This window comes from Ailuropoda melanoleuca, chromosome 1 (genome assembly GCF_002007445.2).
Source record: "Ailuropoda melanoleuca isolate Jingjing chromosome 1, ASM200744v2, whole genome shotgun sequence".
NCBI lineage: Eukaryota > Metazoa > Chordata > Mammalia > Carnivora > Ursidae > Ailuropoda > Ailuropoda melanoleuca.
Window position 1 is genome coordinate 46,732,135 of NC_048218.1, and position 25,925 is coordinate 46,758,059.

General features: G+C 40.3%; 1 protein-coding gene across 8 annotated transcripts in view; it reads left to right on the top strand.

Moving 5' to 3' along the window:
- Positions 1–23,236, top strand: part of NXPE3 (neurexophilin and PC-esterase domain family member 3) — a 45,743-nt gene extending 22,507 nt beyond the window's left edge. For 6 of the 8 annotated variants that reach the window (XM_011222110.3, XM_002917069.4, XM_034657545.1 and 3 more), the window contains 4 exons: positions 3,330–4,084; positions 10,188–10,261; positions 19,337–19,543; positions 21,835–23,236. In XM_011222110.3, the coding sequence (XP_011220412.1) occupies positions 3,330–4,084; positions 10,188–10,261; positions 19,337–19,543; positions 21,835–22,385 (1,587 nt within the window). In that variant the 3' untranslated portion in view covers positions 22,386–23,236. The remainder of the gene's footprint in view (positions 1–3,329; positions 4,085–10,187; positions 10,262–19,336; positions 19,544–21,834) is intronic. The other 2 variants (XM_034657556.1, XM_011222111.3) reach the window with 2 other exon arrangements.
- Positions 23,237–25,925: the final 2,689 nt, after the last annotated feature.

Sequence of the window (25,925 nt, forward strand, 5' to 3'; positions counted from 1 at the left end):
GTGGCCAGGCTCTTTATCTAGTCTTGTGGCTGGCATTGTGTTTTTCTGAGATAGCTGTCTTTAAAAAGTGGATACCTCTTTGAAATGCGTGCCTTGGCAATCAAAATTGAGGTCAAAATTCAGGCACTTGGATTACAAAAAAGAAAAAAACAGCTGTCAGGGCTTACACTATAGGAAGATTACAGAGATTTCTCATACACTCTTTCCCTGTTTACATGCTTAGCCTCTCCCATTATTATCATTACTCACCAGAATGGTACATTTTTTAATCAAGGAAAAACCTGCCTTGACATACCATGATCACCCAAGGTCCATAGTGTACCTTCGGGTTCTGTATTGCTGTTGTGTATTCTGTAGGTTTAGACAAATGTATAATGATATCTGTCCATCATTATAGTACCATACAGAGTGTTTTCTCTCCCTAAAAATCCTCTCCGCTTTGTCTGGCATATCCTTTTTTCTTTCTTTCTTTTTTTTTTTTTTGGTAGGCTTTTATTTTTTATTTTTTAAAGATTTTATTTATTTATTAGAGAGAGAGAAAGAGAGAACACAAGCAGGGGGAGTGGGAAAGGGAGAAGCAGGTTTCCTGCTGAGCAGGGAGCCCAATGCAGGGCTCGATCCCAGGACCCTGGAATCATAACCTGAGCTGAAGGCAGATGCTTAACGACTGAGCCACCCAGATGCCGCTTTGGTAGGCTTTTAAAATTTTATTTTATTTAAATTCAAGTAATTAGCATATAGTGTGTTATTAGTTTCAGAGGTAGAGTTTAGTGATTCATCAATTGCATATAACACTCAGTGCTCATCACATCAAGTGCCCTCCCTAATATCCATCCCCCAGTTATATCACACCCACCCACCTCCCCTCCAGCAATCCTCAGTTTGTTTCTATAGGGTTTATCTCCCTCTCTGATTNTCTATAGGTAGAGTTTAGTGATTCATCAATTGCATATAACACTCAAGTGCTCATCACATCAAGTGCCCTCCCTAATATCCATCCCCCAGTTATATCATCCACCCACCCACCTCCCCTCCAGCAATCCTCAGTTTGTTTCTATAGGGTTTATCTCCCTCTCTGATTTTGTCTTACTTTATTTTCCCCTCCCTTTCTCTATAATCCTCTGTTTTATTTCTTAAATTACACATGAGTGAAATCATATAATTGTCTTTCTCTCAAAAAATTTCTCAAAAAATTAACTTATTTTGCTTAGCATAATACCCTCTAGTTCCATCCACCTTGTTGGAAATGGTAAGATTTCATTTTTTTATGGCTGAGTAATATGCCATTATATATACATACCACATCTTTATCCATTCATCTGTCAATGGACATCTGAGCTCTTTCCATAGTTCGGCTATAAACATTGGAGTGCAAGTGCCCCTTTGAATCACTATGTTTGTATCCTTTGGATACATACCTAGTAGTGCAATTGCTGGGTCATAGGGTAGTTCTATTTTCAACTTTTTGAGGAACCTCCATACTGTTTTCCAGAGTGGCTGCACCAGCTTGCATTCCCACCAACAGTGTAGGAGGGTTCCCCTACCTCCACATCCTTGCCAACATCTGTCTTTTCCTGACTTGTTAATTTTAGCCATTCTGACAGGTGTGAGTTGATATCTCATTGTGGTTTTGATTTGAATTTCCCTGTTGCTGAGTGATGTTGAGCATTTTTTCATGTGTCTGTTGGCCATTTGGATGTCTTCTTTGGAGAAATGTCTGTTTATGTCTTATTCCCATTTCTTGACTGGATTATTTGTTTTTTGGGTGTTGAGTTTGATAAGTTCTTTTTATCTGATGACACTGCAAATATCTTCTCCCATTCAGTAGGTTGTTTTATGGTTTTGTCGACTGTTTCCTTTGCAGTGCGAAAGCTTTTAATCTTGATGAAGTCCTAATAGTTCACTTTTGCTTTTGTTTCCCTTGCCTTTGAAGATGTGTCTAGCAAGGAGTTCCTGTGGCCGAGGTCAAAGAGGTTGCTGCTTGTATTCTTCTCTAGGATTTTGATGGATTCCTGTCTCACATATAGGTCTTTCATCCATTTTGAAGTTATTCTAGTGTATGACATAGGAGAATGGTCCAGTTTCATTCTTCTGCATGTGGCTGTCCAGTTTTCCCAACACCATCTGTTGAAGATACGTTTTTCTTTTTTTTTTTAAATTTTTAAAATATTTTATTTATTTATTTGACAGAGAGCTTGTGCGAGAGAGTGCAAGCAGGGGGTGCAGTGGAGGGAGAGGGAGAAGCAGACTCCCCGCTGAGCAGGGAGCCTGATGTGGGGTTTGATTCCAGGACCCTGGGACCATGACCTGAGCTGAAAGCAGACGCTTAACCTACTGAGCCACCCAGGTTCCCAGAGACCATCTTTTTTCCATTGGATATTTTTTCCTGCTTTGTTGAAATTAGTTGACCATAGAGTTGAGGGTCCATTTCTGGGTTCCCTATTCTTGGCATTTCTTTTTCATTCTTTCTTGGAATTTCTGTCTCCTTACATTGCCCATCTGTTCTTTCATGTTGTCTGCTTTTTCCCTTAGGAGCCTTAGCACATTAATCATAGTTGTTTTAAATTACTGGTCTGATTGTTCCAACAACCCTGCCATATCAGAGTCTGGTTCTGATGTTTGATTTGTGTTTTCAAGCTATGCTTTTTGCCTTTCATTATGTCTTGTAGCTTTTTGTTGAAAGCTGAATGTGATGTACTGGGTAAAAGGAACTCTGATAAATAAGCTTTTAGTCGTGAGTTGGAGAGGTGTCGGGAAGGTAAAGTGTTTTATAGTCCTATGAGTAAGTCTCGGTCCTCCAGTGAGCCTTTGCTACCGGGCTGTGAACTTCAGAAGTGCTTCTCATTTCTTGCCTTACACTCCTTAAGTTGGATAGATGCTTAGAATGGGCTGGAGCTGGATATGTCCCTTACTCCAGTTTGGTTAGGTGCTGATAAAGCCCCAATAGATTAGGCTCTAGTAAAATAGTTTCTCTTGAAGGCAGACCTTGTTAAGAACAGAATGCTCTGTTGTATTTCCAAATGGTTCCTTTTCTTCTTCTGCTGGAAGCAAAAGGATCTATTCCACTGGTAATGACTGTGGGGACCTGATTGAGCTCCTGGAGGTAGAATTCACAGAAGGGTGGAGATCTCTCTAAAACTTGATTCCTCATCCTGATTTCACTGTGTTACAAAAAGATAGCCCTGTAAAACTAATGAACTCTGATTTGTGAACCAATGTCATCCCAAGTAGTTTTATTAAAGTTAAACAGAAGCAGAGGTACGTTCGGTTGATAGAAGGAAATTTACCGTAGCTGTCTGTGGTTTCTGTTTTTGTGTTTTCCTCTTTAGTACTTGGACCATGAGACTGTTTCAGCCACATTCATCGATAGTAGTGGACAGTTTGTTTCCTCCCAGGTGACAGGAATTAGCCGGAATCCTTACTGCGGCTATGAGCATCAGACTCTGTCCAGCCGGGAGCGCATGGAGGAGGACTCCTTGCTGGCTGCCTTACAGTGGCAGGTGCCTGATGTGGGTCCAGTCCCCTTTCTGAAGAGCACTGACCCTTCTTCCAGCTACTTTGTTATCTTGAACTCTGCAGCCTTCTTCAAGGTGGGAAGCCAGTTAGAAGTGCTGGTTCATGTACAGGATTTTCAGAGAAAGCCCAAGAAATATGGAGGAGACTACCTGCAGGCCAGAATCCACTCCCCTAAGCTGCAGGCAGGGGCTGTGGGCAGAGTGGTAGACTACCAGAATGGGTTTTACAAGGTCTTTTTTACTTTGCTCTGGCCGGGCAAAGTTAAAGTGTCCATATCTCTGGTCCACCCCATGGAAGGGATCCGAGTTCTTCAGCACCTACAGGAAGAGAAACCACACAGGGTCTATTTCAAGAGTCTCTTCCGTTCAGGAAGAATTTCTGAAACCACAGAGTGCAATGTGTGTCTTCCCGGGAGTCTGCCCCTGTGTAACTTCACAGATCTCTACACTGGAGAACCCTGGTTCTGCTTCAAACCAAAGAAGCTCCCTTGCAGTAGCAGAATTAACCATTTCAAAGGTGGATACCTGAAGGGCCTCCTAACTGCTGCAGAGAATGCTTTCTTCCAGAGGTATGTGCTCCTTGTTCTACGGGGTAATTTAAGGATCCTTTTCTGCTGTTTTTGACCCAATTAGGAGACACTATCCCATTTAGGAGACTTTCTTGTTTTGGTTATTTGCTTCATATACTTCTCTGAAGTTGGCCCAATTTGGGAGAGTTAGTGAATAAGAAAATAAATATTTATATTTTGTGAATGGTTTTTATTGATTTACTTAAAAAAATTTTTAGGTTCTTTTTAAGTAATCTCTACACCCAAGGTGGAGCTCGAACACACAACCCTGAGATCAAGTTGCATGCTCCACTGACTGAGCCAGCCAGGCGCCTCCCTGTGAATAGTTTTTATTTTATTTTATTTATTTATTTTAATTAATTAGTTAATGTATTTTTGTGAATAGGTTTTTAAAAAAAATTTTTAAGATTTTGTTTATTTATTTGACAGAGAGAGAGAGAGCACAAGCAGGGGGAGCAGCAGACAGAAGAAGATGCAGGTTCCCTGCTGAGCAGGGAGCCTGATGTGGGGCTTGATCCCAGGACCCTGGGATCACTTCCTGAGATGAAGGCAGACACTTAACTGACTGGGCCACCCAGGCGCCCTGTGAATAGTTTTTAAAAAGTGAAGCTAAGAGCTTACTTCAGTTCAGATTAAAGACCTTTTACCCTTGAGTTTTTGTTTTTTTACCCTCATATCTATGTTTTACTTCAGAACACATAGCATATCTATAGCTATGTAAGAAAGATCACTTATTCACAGAACAGATCAAAAGAGACTATGAATATGACAACATTGCTGGGTTGATTTAATGATAAACATGGGAAGCCAGGAATACCACAACAAACTATAGTTTTTAAATTAATAGTTGTTGACAATTTTGCTTTACTGTGCACAAATTTCTGTTTTTGAACATAAGTGTAAAACTTTTTCAGCATAATGATCAATATATGGAATAGTGTGCAGAATAGAGTGTATGGGTCAGTATGAATTAAAATGTTTTCTTTAACATCCCATGTAGTTCTGAAGTAAAAGAGCATGCCTAAGGAAAAAAAAGTTAGAAAGCTGTATGGTCAAAATCCAATTATTTGAAAGAGTGTAAAAATGTCTTTTATTTTTTAATGAAATAGATACTTAAAAATATTCCTGCTAGAGAGGTAGTTTTGTTGAGTACATCTGGGCAGCCCTAAACAATTTTATGTTTTATGTCCACTCATTCCTCAATGGGGGAGAAGTACCTACCATAAGGTGTGTACGTCTACAGGAACTTCTGCAATAAAGCCCTTGATTTTTCACTTCCTGAGTCAGCTTTTGGTCCAAGTTTTAAATACACATTTGGTGGACTCATGCCATGCTGTTAGAAGGCCAGCAGAGGGAGCACTACTCAATGTATTTACGGCGCTCTTGTTCAGTGTATAGGAAAAACTCAGGACACAAGGACTTTAGCTTTAGTTTTATCCTGCGTTCGATCTCAGACAAGCTACTTAACAGCGATGGTGAGCAGATTATTTCAGTTCTGTAAACTTTCTGCCAGTGTGAGAAGACTGCTCAATTACCCCCCTTTTAGAGTTGTGTTGTCAGTCTGCTTAGTGGCTTAGCAAAAAAGAAGCAGCATTGCTTGTAATTTATTGAAACTCCATGTGGAAAAAAGTGGGAAAAAGGCTAGAGAATTTGTAAAATTTAAGAATATTCCTGACACTAAATCCTACCATTAAAACCAGAAAACACCTATGAATTGTGAAGGGCAAAATAATGTATGTCCCTGTCTTTACTTGCATATGCTGGATGAGGCTGGCTGATGGCACTTTGTAGTTGAATCATTAAGAAATTCTACTTACCTGGAAGTTTGTTGGGAAAATAGTGTTTGAGGTGGCATTTTTGGAAACTAAACATTTGCTAGTCCTAATACTGATATTATTTTTTGCGTTGTTTTCTGTTTAAAATTCTGAAGTTTTGTACCAGTTAACGAAAAAGAAAAAGTAAAAGATTGGAATTGATCTTTTGAGGTGTCCTTGGGTGTACTGTTTTGAGCTCATGGCCTGAATATATTAGGCTGATACCCATTTTTACCTTTTTCCCTTGGTGGCTCATAACATTGCTTAATTCAGAAAGGATTAAGAAGCTTAGCTTTGGGGGCACCTGGGTGGCACAGCGGTTAAGCGTCTGCTCGGCTCAGGGCGTGATCCCGGCGTTATGGGATCGAGCCCCACATCAGGCTCTTCTGCTATGAGCCTGCTTCTTCCTCTCCCATTTCCCCTGCTTGTGTTCCCTCTCTCGCTGGCTGTCTCTATCTCTGTCGAATAAATAAATAAAATCTTTAAAAAAAAAAAAAAACAACTTAGCTTTGGTCTTTGGTTCCCTAAATTACAGTTGGACAATTAAAGTGATTTAATCTCTGGTTCTTTACTCCTAAGGAAAAAAAATGTTGGTTTTAGAAAGAACAACAGTACTTTGCTTAAAAGATCCTATTAATATAAAGGAAGGCCTTTTGAAAGAGTGAGCTTCTCACATGAAAAGCTTCCCATATACTTTTAGCATAATTTAATCTTTTTTACTTTCTATCTTTATGTTTAAAAAAACTTTCAAATCATTAGAAACACTGCAAGAATAATAAAAATGAACATCCATATGTCTTTTACTTAGATTTACTATTGTTAGTGTTTTGCTACATGGGCTTTCTCTCTGTAGTGTGTTTACATGTGTGGATGTCTATGTATAATTCTTCCCCCCTGACCATTTGAGAGTAAGTTGCAGGCATCATGGTGTTGCACCCCATGAGTATGCATCTCCTAGCACGTGCACTCATCCAATATGTAACCAGAGCACAGGTATCACACTTGGGGCCTTTATCAGTGATCCAGTACTGTTATTTAATATACAGTCCATGCTCAAGTTTCTCCGGTTGTCCCAGTAATGCCCTTTGAGGCTGTCTTTTTTATTTTATAAAGATGTGTTTATCTATTTTAGAGAGAGAGCATGCGCATGAGGCAGATGGCGAGGGAAAGAGAACCATAAGCAGACTCCACACTCATATGGGGCTCAGTCCCACCACCCTGAGATCACAACCTGAGCGAAAACCAAGAGCTGGACGCCCAACCGGTTGTGCCACCCAGGCGCCCCTTTTTATTTTTAAAAAATATTTACTTGTTTATTGTAGTTTATTTGAACTAATCTAACGTATGGTCACACACAGTGTGTTTCGTAATCTCTTTAATCTCTTTTAATTTGGAAGAGGTCTCTACCTTGTTTTTTACAATATGAAGAATTTGTGTCAGGCCCACGCTCAGTGGAGTCTGTTTGTCCCTCTCCCTTCCCTTCTGCCTCTACTCGGATGCTTTCTCTCTCTCAAATAAATAAATAAATAAATGAAATCTTTTTAAAAAAGTGTTTTAAAAAAAAGAATTTTGATGTCACCGTCTTGTAGGTTGTCCCTTAGTTTGGATTTGCGGCTTTACTGTTTCTTCATGACCAAATTGAGGGTAAACTTTTTTTTTTGGCAGCAAAGCAAGGTTTATTGAGCGATAGCAAAGCGATCATACAAAGCTCCCGAAGACGGAGGGGACCCGAAGGAGTTGCCCTGGGTTAAACATTTTTACCAGAAAATTACAAAGGGGAAATTTTCTTCTTTTCTTTACCTCAAGGCTCTCTCATGAAAGTGGTTTATTTATGCTGTTTTAGAAGTCATGTTGTGTCTTAAATGCCACTTATTTAAGTTATTTTCTAATATAGTGCCTGATACAGTTGAGCCTTGAAAACAATGGGCGTGGGGGGTGCCAACTGCTTGCAGAGTCTGAAATCTCCTCTAACTTCTGACTCTCCGAAACTGAACTACTAATATCCTACTGTTGACCGGAACCCTTACAGTTGATTAACACGTATTTTGTATGCTACCTATATTATGTACTGTATTCTTACAGTAAAGTAAGCTAGAGAAAAGAAAATCATAAGGAACGAAAAATACATGTACAGTACTGTACTGTATTTATTGAAAAAAACCCACGCATAAATGGACCTGTGCAGTTCAAACCCATGTTGTTCAAGGGTCAGCTGTACTGCCTGCCTTCCTTGTGTTTTGTTTCTCTCCCTCATTAGAATGTCAGTTCCATGAAGGAGGAGATGCTGTGTGTTGTGTGTACTGTTAGATCCCTGACATCTAGGACGGTGCCAGGCACATAGTAGAAGCTTAAGAATTAGTATTATTATTTTTAAGATTTATTTTTTTATTTGAGGGAGAGGGAGAGAGTGAGCACACAGGATAGGAGGGGCAGAGGGAGAGCGAGAGAGAATCTTAAGCAGACTCCATGCTGAGCAGGGAGCCCGACTTGGGGCTCAGTCTCATGACCCTGAGATCATGACCTGAGCGAAAACCAAGAGTCAGATGCTTAACTGACTGATCCACGCAGGCACCCCAAGAATTATTTATTTTATTTTATTTAAAAAAATTTTAATTCCATGCATGCTCAGTTGATGGCTCAGTTGGTTAGGCGTCTGCCTTCAGCTCCCGTCTTGATCTCGGGGTCCTGGGATTGAGCCCCATGTTGGGCTGCCTGCTCAGTGGGGAGCCTGCTTCTCCCTCTGCCTCTGCCGCTCCCCTTGCTTGTGCTCTCTTGCTGTCTTTCTCTCTCTCAAATAAATAATAAATAATAAATAAAAATCTTAAAAAAAACTTAATTCCAGTGTGGTTAACATACAGTGTTATACTAGTTTCAGGTGTACAGTATTGATTGTGATTCAGCAATTTTATATATTACTCAGTGCTAATCAAGATAAGTGTACTCTTTACTCCTCTTCATTTATTTCACCCATTTCCCTACCCACCTCCCCTCTGGTAACCATCTGTTTGTTCTGCATAGTTAAGAGTCTGTTTTTTGGTTTGTGTCTTTTTTTCCTATTGTTCATTTGAAGCTTAATTATTGAAGACCAGATCTCTCTCTCGCTCTTTTTTTGAAGACCAGATCTCTCTCTCCCAAAGGGAGAGGGAGAGCGAGAATCTTAAGCAGACTCTCTGCCCAGCGTGGAGCCTGACTTGGGGCTCACTGTTACAACCCTGAGATCATGACCTGAGCTGAAATCAAGCTGGACACTTAACCGATTGAGCCACCCAGGTGCCCCTTTTTGAATCGATTTTTGATGAAACAAAATATCATGACTCAGTTCCTATATCAAGAATTTGGAAGGGTGCCTGGGTGGCTCAGTCGTTAAGTGTCTGCCTTCGGCTCAGGTCATGATCCCAGGGTCCTGGGATCAAGCTCCGTGTCGGGCTCCCTGCTCAGCGGGGAGCCTGCTTCTCTCTCTTCTTCTGACCCACCCCCTGCTTGTGCTTGTGCTTCCTCACTCTCTCTCTGTCAAATTAATATATAAAATTTAAAAAAAAAGAATTTGGAAAGTTAGTGTTTTATTTTGTTTGTTTTTGGTCTAAGCATAGTAGGTAATTATTGTGACCCAGTTTCTGGCATAGTTATAGCAAGTTTTCAGTACTTTTCTCCTGGACTGCACTCTCCCCCACTTTTTCACACAGCCCTCCATCAAATATTTTCCAAGCATGGGCTCTAGTCCAGGGCCTGTGCTAAGTGCTGAAGACAAAAGGCGAGTGAGACACAGTCTGTGTCTTTGAGGAGCGTGTGTTTTAGGAAGAGGCATTTCAGAGCCATCATAATGATGAACAAAGTACCGCAAAAGACATATCTGGGGACAAGTGTCTTCAGTAGGGACTCATCTCTGTCCTGGGCAAGGCCTAAGGAATCTGACATGCGACTTAATTCTCCATAGATCTGAGCCTGAAAATTAGATAGTGACGGACATTCTCATCAGTGTGAGCCATTTTCTGAGTCCAAGGGGAATAAGTAATTCAGACCAGAATTTATCATTTTGGAGCTTATAATCTCAGTGCTAAGCAGTAAAAAATTAAAAACCTATTTAATTTTTATTCACTTTATATATCTGTATAACCTGCTAATTATAAGAGACCCAGTTTATTAATTAATTGTGTTGGTTAACACTTATAAGGATATTTCATCTTAGGGTTCTTTGGAATCATACCTTTTTTAAATTTGCAAATGAAGATACATATCAGAAAATAAATGTTCTTAAATCTAAGCTTGTACTCTTTTTATTCCTTTTAAAGTGGTGTCAATATCAAAATGCCAATCAACTCCAGTGGACCTGATTGGGTAACTGTGATTCCCAGGAGAATAAAAGGTAAAAGAGTGTGATGATTTGTTGTTTTTCTTGCTAAATGGGTGAGGCTCTGTGGTTTCACTAATGTTATGAAAACTTTTTTCCTTCTTTTAATATGCCATGGACATACTTCCGGGCACAATCAAAAATACTAAAAGAGGTTTTTGATTAAAATGAATCAGACCTTATGTGCATAATCGTGGGCTTTGCTATTTATACTCATGTAAAATTCATCTTCTTGCCCCTCTCCTCTCTCTGGTTGGCTCCTCGGGAGCCTTCAGTGCTGTACTGTCCAATATGGTAACTACTAGCCACATGTGACTATATAAGTTTAAGTTAATTAAAATTAAATAAAGTTTAAAATTTAGTTCTTAAGTCACACTTCCTCAGGAGCCACATGTAGCTAGTGGCTGCCCTGTTGGACAGCATTTTGTATAAAATGTATCCATTATTGCAGAAGTTCTGTCTGATATCTGGTGCTCTAGAGATAATGTGTGTAAAATCGTCATAGAAGTTTTTGAAATCAAAGCATTGGGTTAGTGAATGGCAGTTTTCTCAAAGTGTGGTCTCTGCATTAGCAGCATCGGCACTAGTGGGGACTTGCTACAATTGCAGATTCTCAGGTCTTATCTCAGGCTACTGGGTCAGAAACGCTGGGACGTGGGGCCCAGCAGTCTATGTTTTAACAAACCTTCTAGGTGACTTTGATCCATTGGTATAGGGTATTGTTAAAAGTAAGAAACAAAATTCTGAAGAGTAAATGTGTATGTTCTGTTTTTGCAGAATAGATGTATATAGCTATGGTGACTTTTAGGAGGAAAGGATGGATGCTATTAAGGAAGCTTATGCAGGTGGCAGGCAAGGTCCTTTTAGCTGTTGATAGCATATATGTGTAGTCTGCCGCACATACTGCAAACACGGGTGCCATGGGGCCTCGGTATATAATACATCTGAATCTGGTCAGGGTGGGTATTAGTCGCATGCATGCCTTGTGTGATTGATGGGGAAGGAACTGAAGAGCAAGGACAGCCTCTCTGCGTTCCTTCTGCTTTGTTGCTGTGCAGAAATGTAGACACATGTGGCCAGATCTGTAAGGATTTTTTTTCCATAAAAAAAATTAGAACTCTTAATCTTTAATCTTTAAATGTAATATCTCCAGATTTCAAAACATTGGCATCCAGTTGAAAACATTTAAAATATTTCGTGGGCTACATAAAATTTGTGGCCCAGAGGCAGCCAAGATGCTGCCAACCTGTATCTCTGGTCTCCACCATCATGTGCCACAAGAAATCCCAGTCTTTTCCTAATGAAAGGCTGTATTTGATTTACTTAAAGCCGGTGAGTTACTAATTTTAAAGGATTCACAAATGAAACATCATCATTAATGGAAGTACTTTTATTTGCCTGGGCCTTCCCCTCCACATTCTCCCCCACAGTCCTGCACTCCTCACACTCTTTCGTGTCTGACACCTCAGGAGGCCCCGTCCCACTACCACATCTACCCTCTCTGCCACAGTTCCAGCCTTCTGGCTTGCCTGCCTTGTCCCTGGGTGTCTAGTGGGATAGTCAGTGCGTGGAGCTTTGGATGGTTTAGCGGCTCCTGACAGGTCTTGGTGTTCAGCCAAGAAGTGGTTGTGGGTTCGTGATGTGCTGTTCTGTTTGGAGAAGACAGATTTAGTCCAGTGAGACCTTTGATGGATTTTTATTTTCATTTGTTTATTTTAAAGATTTTATTTATTTATTTGAGAGAGAGAATGAGTGTGGGGAGGGGCAGAAGGAGAGAGACAAGCAAGCTCCTTGTCGAGCAGTGAGTCCTTTGCTGGGCTGGATCCCAGAACCCTAAGATCATGACCTGAGCTAAAGTCAGTTGCTTAACTCATTGAGCCACCCAGGCTCCCCTTGATGGATTTTGTTGTTAGAAGGGAAATCTTTTTTTTTTTTTTTTTAAGATTTCGTTTATTTATTTGTCAGAGAGAGGGAGAGAGCACAAGCAGGGGGAACCGCAGACAGAGGGAGAAGCAGGCTCCCCGCTGAGCAGGGAGCCTGATGTGGGACTCAATCCCAGGACCCTGGAGATATGACCTGAGCTGAAGGCCAATGCTTAACTGACTGAGCCACCTAGGCATCCCATCCCCTTGATGAATTTTTAGAGGAAGAAAGGAACCATGAATCAGTAGGAGCAGAATAACCTGGCTTTGAGACCATCTCAGATCAGGTACCTAATTGGAAAGAAAAGAGAAGGCCAATTGCTTTATGTAATATCAAAGAGGCCCGGTTTAGAGTTTCACTGCAGTTCACACTAGTGACCAGCAGGGTGCACTCAAAGACCCTAAACCATGGGCTCACATCCCTCTCTTCCTCCCTCCCTATCTTCCTCCCTTCGTTCCTTCCTTCCTCTTTCTTAACACTTTTTTTTTTGTTTTCAGATAATTTTAGACTTAAATATGAGTTACAGAAATAGTACAAAGTTCCTGTATAGCCTACACCCAGCTTCCCCTTATGCTAACATCTTATATAACCACATAATACTTACAAAACTAAGATTTTAACAACAGTACAATATTATTAACTACACTGTAGAGTTTATTTGGATTTCATCAGTTTTTCCACTCACATCCTTTTTCTGTTCCAGAATCAGTGCAGGGATCCCACATTGCATTTAGTTACCGTGTTTTCTTAGTTTTCCGTCTATGACATTATCGTCATGACTTTTACACTTTGAAGAGTGTTGGTCAGATCTTTTTAAGAATGTTTTTAACTTTGGATTTGTCTAATGTTTTCTAATGATTGGAATGAGATCATGCATTTTTGGAAGAATAGCACAGAAATTATGTTGTGTCCTTTTAGCAGAGCACATGATGTTGATACGTATTTTTAAACGATGTTAACCTCGATCACTTGGTTCAAGTGGTGTCTGTCAGGGTTCTCTTCTCTTTGTGTTTAGTCTGTATTCTGGGGAGATACTTTGAGACGGTGGTAGGCTGAATAATGGCCCCCAAAGGTATCCTGATCTTAATCCCTCAAATTTGTGAGTGTTGCTGAATATGGATGGCAAAGGAAACTTTGCATATGTGATTAAGTTGAGGGTCTAGAGATGGGGAGAGATTATCTGGATAATCTGAGTGGGCCCTAAATGCAACCACAAGTGTCCTTTTAAGAGGGAGGCAGAGAGATTTCATGCAGAAGCAGAAGGCCGTGTGACAACGGAAGCAGAGAGAGACTTGAAGATGATGTGCTGCTGGCTTAACACACGGAGGCAGGGGCCTTGAGCCAGAGAACATAGCTGTAGAAGAGGCAAGGAGACAAACTGCTCCCTAGCTCCTCCAGAGCGGGCATGGCCTTCCTGATACCTTGGTTTTGGCCCAGTGATACTGACTTTGGACCTCTGGCCTCTAAATGGTAGGAGAATAAATGTGTGTTGTTTTAAGCCACTAAATATGTGGTAATTTGTTGTAATAGCCACAGGAAACTACTCTCCAGATGTCTTTATATTAAATCAGGATGTAAACATCCTGTTTCTGCTTAACTTTCGCCCACTAATTTTTGCACTCATTAGTAGATCTTGCCAGTAGCAATTATTTCTGTGGTATGTAATTCTGATTTTTAAATCTCTCATTCCTAAGACATTTATTAATTGGAATTTTTCTGTAAGGAAGAGTTGTCCCTTTTTTTATTTATTTAATTATGTCATTATAGGCTTATGACTCATGATTATTTATTTCATTCTTTGGGTTATTACCCAATTCAATTGTTATTTATTTTGTTACTCTAATTGCTCCAGTTTTGGCAATTGGGAACTTTTTTGATTTGACTCCTGTGCCCCTATGACATGCTGTCATCCTTTTTTTTTTTTTTTTTCCCCCCTGTAAACACTTCCTTACTTTCTGGCACCAGAAGATATTTCAGACCCATCTTGTATTTTCTTTGCCCTGACCTTGGAAGGGTTTCTACTCTTTCCACATTTATTATTTTACTTATGAATCCTGTTTTTTGAAGTGTTTTTCCCCCCATCAGTTTTTTTAAATATATTAGTTAACTGATTTTACTACAAGTTAAAATTATTTTAAGATGCATATTTAGTCTGCTGAATTGTTTGAGATTACCTGTCTGCCTCCACACATGGGTATAATTCCAATCAAAAGCAAAGACTTATAGGGACAAGATCTGGTTTCTGACTTGCTTTCCCAGTGTCAGAATTGCTGCTGACTTTTCATTAGCACCTGTACTGTGGTCCCGAGACCATCAGAGGCTAATAGAAGCCTTTATGGCTTCTAACCTCACCAGCAACTAAACTAGAGTTCATATTTTGGGGGAAACTTACTGAGAGTTGGGGTTAAACTAGATCTAATAGCAGAAGAATAAATGTTAACATCTTTGTGGCCCTTTGCTATTTTCTTGATCTTTTGAGGTGTATCTTACATACAATAGAGAGCATGGATTGTAAATATATAGTACAATGGAATTTTACATTTATATCTGTCTTAGTAGCTGTGATAGGCGAATTCTAAGATGACTCCCAGTGACCCATGCCCGTATATAATTCTTTTTCTCTTGAGTGTGGGAAAGACCTGCAAATATGATGGGATATCACTCCCATGATTTGATTATGTAACAAAGTTGACTTAAAAAAAATATACTATTCTGGATAAACCTGACCTAACTGGATAAGCTCTCAATAGGAACAAGGTTCTTCTTGAAGAGATTCAAAATGTGAGAAGGCTTCCATGTGAGGGAGATTCTTTGCTGCTGGCTTTAAAGATGGAGGAGGCCATGTGGCAGGAAATGTAGGCAGGTCCTAGAAGTTGAAGGGCATTCCCTGGCTGACAACCACCAAGGAAACAAGAAACTCAGTCTTAGAACTACAAGGTACTGAATCTGGCCAACAATTTGAATGAGGTTGGAAGCAGATTTCTCTCATCTTTGGAAAGGAACGCAGCCCTGTTGAGAACCTGATTTCAACCTGTGAGACTCTGAGAACCGCACTGTGCCATGCCCTGGACTCTTGCAGACAGAGCTCTGTGATGATAAATGTCCCTTGTTTTTAAGCCACTTCAGTTTGTGGTGGATTGTCACATAGCAATAGAGAACGAATAAAGTGTAACTACCACCCACATGAAGATAGAGAATGTTTAGAACATATAGAATATTTCCAGCATTCCAGTGTTGCCCTTTATATTAAAAATGATTAATACTATTAATACTACTATAGTATTGAACTTTCACAACAACCCTTCAAAAAAACTAGTAATTTACCCATTTTGTAGATAATGAAACCAAGTTCCAGAGACTCATTCAGTCATCATTTTGACATCTGCTCTGTGCCTGATGCTAGACCAGACTCTGAGAATACAGGGGATGAATACGATGAGAGTTTAAGTGATTTCTGGGGTCTCACAGTGGAGAGGTGGAGCCAGACATAAACCGGAGCTTCTGACTCAGTCCAGCCCCTTTTCTGCTACCCCTTAACGTGCTTACGAGGTGTGGTGGGTTTGTCTGCAGTAGTGAAATCCATCAACTCTCTAATATCTAAATGTATCCAAATGATGGAGGGAATGATGGAATAGTGTTTCATGTTGTTCGGTGAAAACCAAACTAGTGCCTTTATGGATGAGACTTCACTCTGATGTTGATGTGATGGCACAAGAAATTGGACAAAGCTATTTTAAAGCAACCACTTTCCAGTTGTTGGAAACAATACTTCGTACAGAATACATTTTATTTGGTTAACTTAGAAAATCAAATGGCTAATATCCTACATATAAAATTCAACTAACTGATATCATTTGGGGGTAGGAAGCCCACTCCCACAACTGTATCCGTAGTATAATGTATGCCTTTGTAAACAGTACTACCCTTACTGCTACCTGTCTCTACAGCTCTTTGAGAAACTTTGGCAAGTCACTCTGTGACATACTTTCTTCACCTTTAAAAGATATTTAGACTAGCCTTTATCTGAGGTCCCTTTCAGCATTCTTTGAATCTATAGGTATTTCTACCTATACCTATTTTTAGCTTTCCTATGTAAAATGCTTAGCTTTTAGGGGACTAAAGTATAAACAAAAAAAATTAAATTCCCAAGGTTTTCTAGGGGGAACACAAGGGTGAACTCAAAACTCAAGCCACAATAATGACTGTGTTGCCAGGACCTTCTCATAGTCCCAGCACTTGACAAGGTATGCCTAAACAGCTCCACACACGCTGTCCTCATTTCTTACTTCCCTGAGATGGCACCCAGGCCGTCCTGTGGCCATCGTGTTCCCTAATGCAAGGAATTGTTTGATTCTTTTTCTTCTCTGTCTTGTCTTGTTTTTTTCTGTCATGAAATATATACTCCCCTTTGGCCTGCCCTTTACTTTTTTTTTTGTTCCACAGATAATTCCATGCCATAAAATTAAGGGACATGAGCACTAACGTGCACTCACGCACACATCTCCCACCCTTAATTCATACTGTATCTCTCATCCAGCTCTTTCTGGATAGTTTAGGGAATTTTTTTCCTCTGCAGTTTTCTTTTTCCTTTTGTCCCATTTGTGGCCCTCATTTTGGCTAATGAACCACATGGGATGACACCCTTTGGAGGAAAATATAAGCTATGGGTTTTATTATTTTTTAATTATTTTTTAAAAGAGTTTTAAAAATTTATTAATTGATTTGAGAGAGAGAGAGAGAGAGAGGGAGAGAACACGAGCCAGGGGGAGGAGCAGAGGGAGAAGCAGACTGCCTGTTCAGCAGGGAGCCCGATGTGGGGCTCGATCCTAGGACTTCTGGGATCATGACCTGAGCTGACGGCAGCTGCTTAACTGACTGAGCCACCTAGGTGCCCCAAGCTACAGGTTTTAAAGAGAAGCCAACACATTATAGAGAAGCAGGGACCCTTTCTCTCTCTCTCTCTGCCTCTCCCCTCTGCTCCTGCTCTCTCTCAAATGAATAAATAAAATCTTTAAAAAAAAAAAAAAAAGGAAATGTGTTTGTCTCAGCTGACCATAAGAGGGCAATGTAGGTACATGCATTCACTTTAAAAATATGCTCTGTTACCTGTGCTGCGTGTGTAGAGAATTAATGTCAGGTTCAATAATTGATTTGCTTTGCTTGACTTAACTCTGGTAGTAAATATAATTAACATTTGAATGGAAATGATAATTGTTTCCTGTGTGATACATACTTTTCTTTATAACATGTATTTGACACAGAATAGCCGAGTCTCCTGAATTAACCATGGTAAAAATTGTAACTTCAAAATCACTTTTAATTCCCAGTCTAGTAAATGTTTTCTTTGCGCCCCAGGTGTCTACTCTGGAGCTCTCTGCCTGTGTAACCTTGACGTGCTGATGTAATGAGGGAGCTTTGGGCAGGGTGTGGTAACATAGTAAAGCCACGCTTGGTAACACGTGGAGAAATTGTTTTTTGAATAAGCCAGATAAATATTTACCCCCCCTTTTTTTCTTTGACAATCACATTTTCCAAGTAAAGTTTTTATTTTTCTTTATTTTTTCCAAGTGAAGATTTTAAAAAATTCTGTTTACCTTTCTGCTTGGGCCCTGAACCTTCAAAGAATTAGCAGTTGCTTAAGTTAAAAGATGAAATATGCACTACCTGTCAAATAGGGCATCTTCTTTGAAGAGAATAAAACTGAAATAATTTTGAGTAATAGGAATAATATCAAGATGATGAGCTGAAAGTAGTCACAAATATGGGACTCAAATTTAAATTGCTGACTATATAAACATTTGGATTTCAAACTGTGGTTTAACAGGCGAGACTGTAGAATTACTGGATTCTGATGAAGGTTTGAGCCTTGGGGTGTGTAAGGAAGTGATGTGAAATCATTGGTGGTTTTTGAAGATTGTAGGTTCGAATAAGTGTTGGAAGTAAGTGTACACCTTCAGGAAGAAAGCCAGAAAGAAAATGGCTGCCATCCCTACAACCATCTGCTTGTGAGACATGATGTAGCACCGTGGTTAGCGCATGGGCTTCGGGGCTCACCTGCCTGGATCAGGTCTTGGCTTTGCCACTTACTAGCTCTGGGTCTAGGTCGAGTTGCTTAACTGTTCCTAAAGGTAGGGGTAACAACAGGACCTTTCTTAAAGGGTTATTGTGAACATCATATGAGATAATATGTTTAATTGCAGAGTAAGCTCACAGGAAATATTCGCCATCCCTGTCTGTTTATTTTGAAGCACGTAAAGTGTGTTGTTTCTACAGAAGCTTTTTCCAAGGGAGGTGTTAGGGCAGAAGGATGTTGACTCTCCCTCCGAAATGTGCCCTGGCGCCTGTGTCATCACGTGTAGCTAGGCTACAACCATGAGTACACACGGCTGCTGCATTTGATTTGGTTTGATTTGATTTGATTTTTCAAAGATTTTATTTATTTGTCAGAGAGCAAGCGGGCGGCCGAGCACACAAGCAGGGGAAGCAGCAGGCAGAGGGAGAAGCAGGGAGCCCGATGCGGGACTCGATCCCAGGACCTGGGAATTGTGACCTGAGCCAAAGGCAGATGTTAAGTGACTGAGCCACCCAGGCACCCTGCTGCTGCATTTTAAATACTGTTCATTGTACAAAAAGACCTTCTGAACCTTTTGTGTTGTGGGGAATAATTCTTTAGAGTGTGTATATTTGGTTTGTTCTCTGTATTAAGTGGTGGTTTTCTGAATTCGTATTTGATTATAGGACCCACAGGTTAAAACTTCCCTTTTAATAGGCTGAGCAACAATGGACTGACTACTATACATATGTAAAATATGAATTTGTGAAGGTGTTCGTATGAGAAACTTATTCTGGGATTTGCCTGCTTTTATTTTTGGCTTTGATAAAAACATGCATAATCAGAGGGGAATGCTCCAAGTCCCCTTTTCCCCTCCTGTCCGCCAATACCCTCACACACGTTTCAGATCTTCCTATTTTTGTGCAAAGGAGAACCTTTTGTAGCAAGGGGAAAGTCTGGGATTTCTCTGAGATCTGATGGCAGGAAATGTTACCCATATACCAGCAGGCTAACAAATATGGAGGCATAATTTTGTTTCTTGGAGCATTTTCCATGTAAGGTTTGTTGGAGGAGACTTTCAGAATATCTTATTGTTTACTTTTTTTTTTTTCCAGAAACTAATGATCTAGAACTATCTCAAGGCTCAGGAACTTTTCCTTCTGGGTATTATTATAAAGATCAGTGGAGGCCCAGAAAGTTTAAGATGCGCCAGTTTAATGACCCCGACAACATCACAGAGTGTTTACAAAGAAAAGTGGTGTATTTATTTGGTGACTCAACAATCAGGCAATGGTTTGAGTACCTTACTACGTTTGTTCCAGGTTGGTACTTTGCATTTTATTTTGTAACTCTACCACATGCACAAAATCAGCTCTCTTCACTCCAGTGCCCGAGGAAGGACATCAGGCAAGGAAGTAGTTGTTTCTCTGTAGGACTAAAGAGGTATCCTAACTCTGGAGAGCTGTGTGATGGTTTCTGGTCCATGGTGGGGTTGACGTATTAATGGTGGAAGAACCGGGTTCTTGTTGAAATTTCCTACCACTGATTAGCTATGTGATCTTGGACATATTATTGTTATCAGGCCTTCATTTCTTCATGTGTGCAATGAGGCAGCTGGACGGTATTACCTACAGCAGTCCTTTACTTCTGATATTCTGGGCTCTAAAATAGAGGGGGACATTTCCAGTTGTTTCTCTCCTAGTTCTGTTTGGTCAGACTCCAAATTTAAAATAGATTTCCCTGGGAGGAAACAGCCAAACTGACTGTGGTCCATTTTAATGGATCCATTCAGCAAAGCCTTCCCAGTGTCATCCATTGGGGATTCCATTGGTATGATTCTGAAATGAGCTGGCTCCTACTGAGGGAGTCTTGGTAAGTCCCAGCATTCTTAGCTTCCTGATTTCACTGCTGGGCTCTGGGGATGCTATCCAGACTCAGACTAAAGCCCCACTCACTGGAGGGCCATCCCTTATTCAAGGGCCTTTTCCTCTTTGTGGAAGGTGTGTGGTTGGGGTGAGGAGGGATGAATCCCAGGTAACAGTACTAAAGACCCTGCTTACAATTTAGAGAGCTGATAAGTAATTCTGTGGGAACTATTTTTGAGGGCTGTGTTTGGGCAGGGCTTTCCATAAAGCACAGTCCCATAGCTTGTTGTGAGCTGTTGTTGGTATTTTTTTTTCTTTTATTTTTTACATCAACTTAGTTTCAGATTTAATTTTTAGAAGGAGAGGAAGAAGTAGATATGATCCCCAAAAGTAGAAAGTTAGTTTTTGTTTTGCTTGTTTTTTTTTGAAGCAGACATAGCCGAGTTTAGTTGATAAAGCATAAATTAAAAACTAGAAAAAGGGAAATAATTTGTATGGCATAATGCTAAACAATGTTTTGATGCTGATTAGGTCCTCCAAGAGTCTGTAGTTGTTTGTTTTTTAAGTTCTAATGACGTAGCTCATTATTTCCTTTCACAGCAGTGATCACATTAAGTGTCTTGATTGTTTTCCACCATATCCTTTGCAGACAGATTTTCACCTGATAAAGCCGTGTGTCAGTGCTTGATCTTAATCAAAAGAAAAGATGGTAGCTTCAGTTTATTCAACTTAAGTGGGGCCAAATGCTAAATAGTAATGAATTAGGTAGGAAACACCTAGAAGAGGAGCCTGGGACTGCAGAGAAAAGTGACACCTTTAACCCTTAAGAAGAATGTAGGGCAATTATAGGGTGATGTTACTTCTTCAGAACTGACAGTATACCTCTTGAGAGCAAGGACTGTGACTTACCCATCTGAGCATTGCTGGCTCACCGTGCTGAATAGGTGCTTAGAGGTGTTAGTTGACTTGGGTTGCCAGGAGTTATTTAGCCTGTTCTCTGAAAGGCACTTGTAGGAACGTTTAAGTATATTAGACGGGCCCGCTTTCCTTATGGGTATATGTTAAGTGATGAATTGTATAGACAGAGTTTTTAGGGGTAACAAAAGAGAAATAGTCACTGATTCCTGGGACCTTCAGAAGATCTCAGAGGAGCTAGACTTTGAAACACCACTTAGATAATGGGTAGGAAAAAGGGAATTTTAACTTGTGCAGTTGTCTTTGTTATTCTTGTGACAGAGATAGACATTCTCTGAGACATTAATATGATTTTCCATCCATAGGGTGAAATTGAAAGTGAAAAGAAACAGGGTTGCTCCTTTCTTTCCTGTATTGCAATAAGTATTTGGTTAATATTATATATTCTTTAAAAAGCAGAAGTTATAGCCCTTGTCTTAGAAGAAATAATATTTGTCTATTAGAAGAATAATGTGTAAATGCCAAGTTGATTTTTAGATATTTAGCAATTGCTACAAGCATGAAGATTTCTTGGCCTAATGGTTAGAGGTAAACAGGTTATTTTGCTTCTGAGGTATATAGACATAGGTATCACTGATAGTTTAAATAATAAATATGTTAGAATAAAGGTCTGTTGAGGCCAGTGGAATAGGTATTCCCTTTACATTTGTACCTTTTTGTTATACTTTTATTAAAAAAAGAACAATGTTCTTTTAAGCTGCTAAGTATAGAATGATCATAATATGTATGCTTGGTTTGAACATTTTTATGAATTTGAGTTTTCCTTGTTTCAGATTTAGTGGAGTTTAACTTGGGTAGTCCCAAGAATGTGGGTCCTTTCCTTGCGGTGGACCAGAAGCACAACATCCTGCTCAAATATCGCTGCCATGGGCCACCCATCCGCTTTACAACTGTCTTTAGCAATGAGCTCCATTATGTGGCAAATGAGCTGAATGGCATCGTGGGAGGGAAGAACACTGTGGTGGCCATAGCTATATGGTCTCATTTCAGCACCTTCCCCTTGGAAGTGTACATCCGGCGGCTCAGGAATATTCGTCGAGCAGTGGTCCAGCTCCTGGATCGAAGCCCTAAGACCATAGTAGTCATCCGAACTGCCAACGCCCAAGAGCTGGGGCCCGAGGTGAGCCTTTTCAACAGTGACTGGTACAACTTTCAGCTGGACACCATCCTTCGGAAGATGTTCTCAGGGGTTGGAGTGTATCTTGTTGATGCCTGGGAGATGACCCTGGCTCATTATTTACCCCACAAGCTACATCCAGATGAAGTTATTGTGAAGAACCAACTGGACATGTTCTTGTCCTTTGTGTGCCCCTTGGAGACCTAGCCTGCCCTGGAGGGGAATGGAGGAATCATATTACCCTCAGCACAGGAAGTTTATGGCTGGCCCCATGGAGAGATGGCTGCTGTTGACATGTACAAAAATTCAGAAGGAACTGGACTTTATTTAAGACTTATAAGGAGCTTAGAAAATGCAGGTTGCATTTATATCTACCTACAGGACTTTTTCCAATCTTTACATAGCCATGGGAGAACCATTATTAACAACATCTACGCACTATTGCCCTTGTAACCAAAGATGCTAATGAGTGTGTTTGAATTAGCCTCTCCTGAGAGGGGAGAGGACTGTGCTAAAAACTGTGAAAAGTGTTCTGACCTAAGTGGATGCTAGTGGAGTGTTTGTCGCTTATATGGTGAAGGAGATTGAGCTTACCTGTATGAATAGCAGAGTTGGTCCATCTTCTGTGGGAGGAACTGATGAGGCTTCTGGTCAGTGGCTCCTGTAACACACTGAAGACTGTTGTGTCTCAGGAGTTGCTTTTGAGGATCCAGTACTGGGTCTCTTTCTGAATTGCTTGAAGAGGCCAGTATCCTTGGTTAGACTTTTCTAGTGGGACTATTTACAGTATCCTGCTTTTATCTAGATAAGAAGCAAAAGGAAAATATGAAAGTAGTACACAGAGTCTCTGTTGAATTGATAACTTGCACTGGGGGATTGTTACTTATTTCAGCTAAATTTTACATGATGAATACTTTAAAATCGCTTTTGGAACTGGAAGGGGGAATCTATAAATGGAAATTTATTTTTGTGTTTTGAAGTTTGAGGTTTTTAAGAACTAACTTTTATGTAAAGAATGCTGTTGTTTATTATAAAGTTGTAGAAGTTACTTCCATCAATTTCAAGTGTTTCTTTTTTGGTTGTTATTTTGAATCACATACCAACATTAGAGATTAAAATCTAATTAGAATCTAAAGTTAGATATTGAGATCTGGAACAGGTATTTATTGATTTGAACATAAGATTCACACATTCTCTTGCTTGGAAGTAAAAAGCTGCTATTCCTACTGGCTATCTTAAAATAATGGAATTATCAATTTTACTTGACTGTCTTTATCTTATTAATTTTAAATGAGTTTAGGTTAACTTGGGGCCGTTTAGTAAGTATAAGCACTCTTTTCTTTTTGAGTCACAATAGATTACAGTCTAGTTTTAGTTATCCCTAAATGGACACATGAAGAGACTGGGGAAGCTTTAGAAATGAAGACAGATGCTTAAAGCATGAAAAAAAAAACACTCTTAGGAGAGTGAGCCAAAGAATTTGGAGTTTTAACTTGGAACAGAGAGTGTAAGATCTTCCTTTCTTAGCCTTGAGGGCCACCTTCAAATTTATTAAATATATACATGGGGAAAGAAGAATTTAAATTATTTTCTGAGTCTAAAGAGGACCAACAAGTAGTTAAAAATATCAAGATAGCTGAATTTTAATGGTCTTTAAGCTTTAGAGTGTCTGAGAATCACCTGGAATCCTTGATGAAAATACAGACTTAGGGGTCAGGCCTCTGGGAATTGTGGAATCAACCATTGTTGCAAGTGTCCAGTGATTCTGATGCAATGGTGGTATTCTACACTTTAAGAAATACCAACTAAGGGAAGAAGGAAGATAGAACTAAGGACATAATATTGCTTGTCTATTATTTCAGGGGCTTAATCCCTAACATTTAGTTCTTACCATGATCTAGTAGTGTAGGTGATATTAGGTACCTTTTATAGAACAGAAACTCGAGTTTGGATTTGAACCAAGGTATGTGAGAGTGAATAGCCCTTTTCAACTACAACTTGTTGGACTTTTATAAAGAGAGATTATCTTTTTCACGAAAGAACTTTTTGAGCATTTTCTCAGAGATTGCTGGAGGAAGCCAAGGCATCATCTTCTCAGGAGAATTTCAGTTTCCACTGCCTCTCCAGGGCTTTGGAGTGATGCTTTTTTTTTTTTTTTTTTTAAGATTTTATTATTTATTATTTGAGAGAGTGAGAGTGAGAACAAGTGGGAGGAGGGGCAGAGGGAGAAGCAGACTCCCTGCTGAGCAGGGAGCCTGATGCGGGACTTTTCCCTTTTCTTTTCCCTTTCCTTTTCCTTTTTTCTTCCCTCCCCTCCCCTTCCCTTTCAGAGAGAGGCCTGCGAGCTGGGGGAGGGGCAGAGAGAGGAGAGAGAACTTTTTTTTAAATTAATTAACTAATTAATTTTTATTTATTATGATATGTTAGTGACCATACAGTACATCATTAGTTTTTGATGTAGTGTTCCATGATTCATTGTTTACATATAACACCCAGTGCTCCATGCAATATGTGCCCTCCCTAATACCCATCACTGGGCTAGCCCATCCCCCCACCCCCCTCCCTTCTAAAACCCTCAGGTTATTTCCAGGAGTCTATAGTCTCTCATGGTTCATTTCCCACTCCATTTACCCCCCCCTTCATTTTCCCCTTCCTTCTCCTTCTGATCGAGGGAGAGAGAATCTTAAGCAGGCTCCACGCCTAGCACAGAACCTTGTGTGGGGACTTGATCTTACAACCCTGAGATCACGACCTGAGCCAAAATCGAGAGTCTGATGCTTATGGGCACTTAGGTGGCTCAGTTGGTTAAGTATCCAACTCTTCCTGGGATAAAGTCCTGCCTCAAGCCCCACACTCAGTGGGGAGTCTGCTTGAGATTCTCTGTCCTCTCCCTCTGCCCACACCCCACTCAGTCACTCTCAAAAATGAATAATCTGGTTTTTTTTTTAAAGATTTTATTTATTCGACAGAGAGAGAGACAGCCAGTGGGAGGGAACACAAGCAGGGGGAGTGGGAGAGGAAGAAGCAGGCTCCCAGCAGAAGAGCCTGACGTGGGGCTCGATCCCAGAATGCCAGGATCATGCCCTGAGCCAAAGGCAGACGCTTAAAGGCAAAGGCAGAGCCACCCAGGCACCCCTCAAAAATGAATAATCTTAAAAAAAAAAAAAGCTTTAACCAACTGAGCCACTTGGGTGCCCCTCTAACTTGTCTTTATATTATCTGATACGGAAATTTTAAAAAAATGCCTTTTCTTAAAAAAAAAGATTATTTGACAGAGAGACAGCCAGCGAGAGAGGGAACACAAGCAGGGGGAGTGGGAGAGGAAGAAGCAGGCTTCCAGCAGAGCAGGGAGGCTGATGCGGGGCTCGATTCCAGGACCCTGGGATCACGCCCTAAGCCGAGGGCAGATAGTTAACAACTGAGCCACCCAGGTGCCCCAAAGATTTTATTTATTTAGAGAAAGTGCTAGTAGGGAGAGAGGGAGAGAGAGGAACTCAAGCAGATTCTGCAGTGAGCGTGGAGCCCAACATGGGGCTTGATCTCACAACCATGAGATCATGACTTGAGCTGAAATCAAGAGTCCCATGCTTAACCAAGTGAACCACCCATGTGTTCCCAAAAAAATGCCTTTAAGTGTGGAGTTTGGAATATTACCTATATCTTTCTCAGTACAATTAGATACAATATTTTAATTTCTCCTGAAAAGTTTATTTTAGGGTCAGTACCACAGTTGTGAATATTAGCATG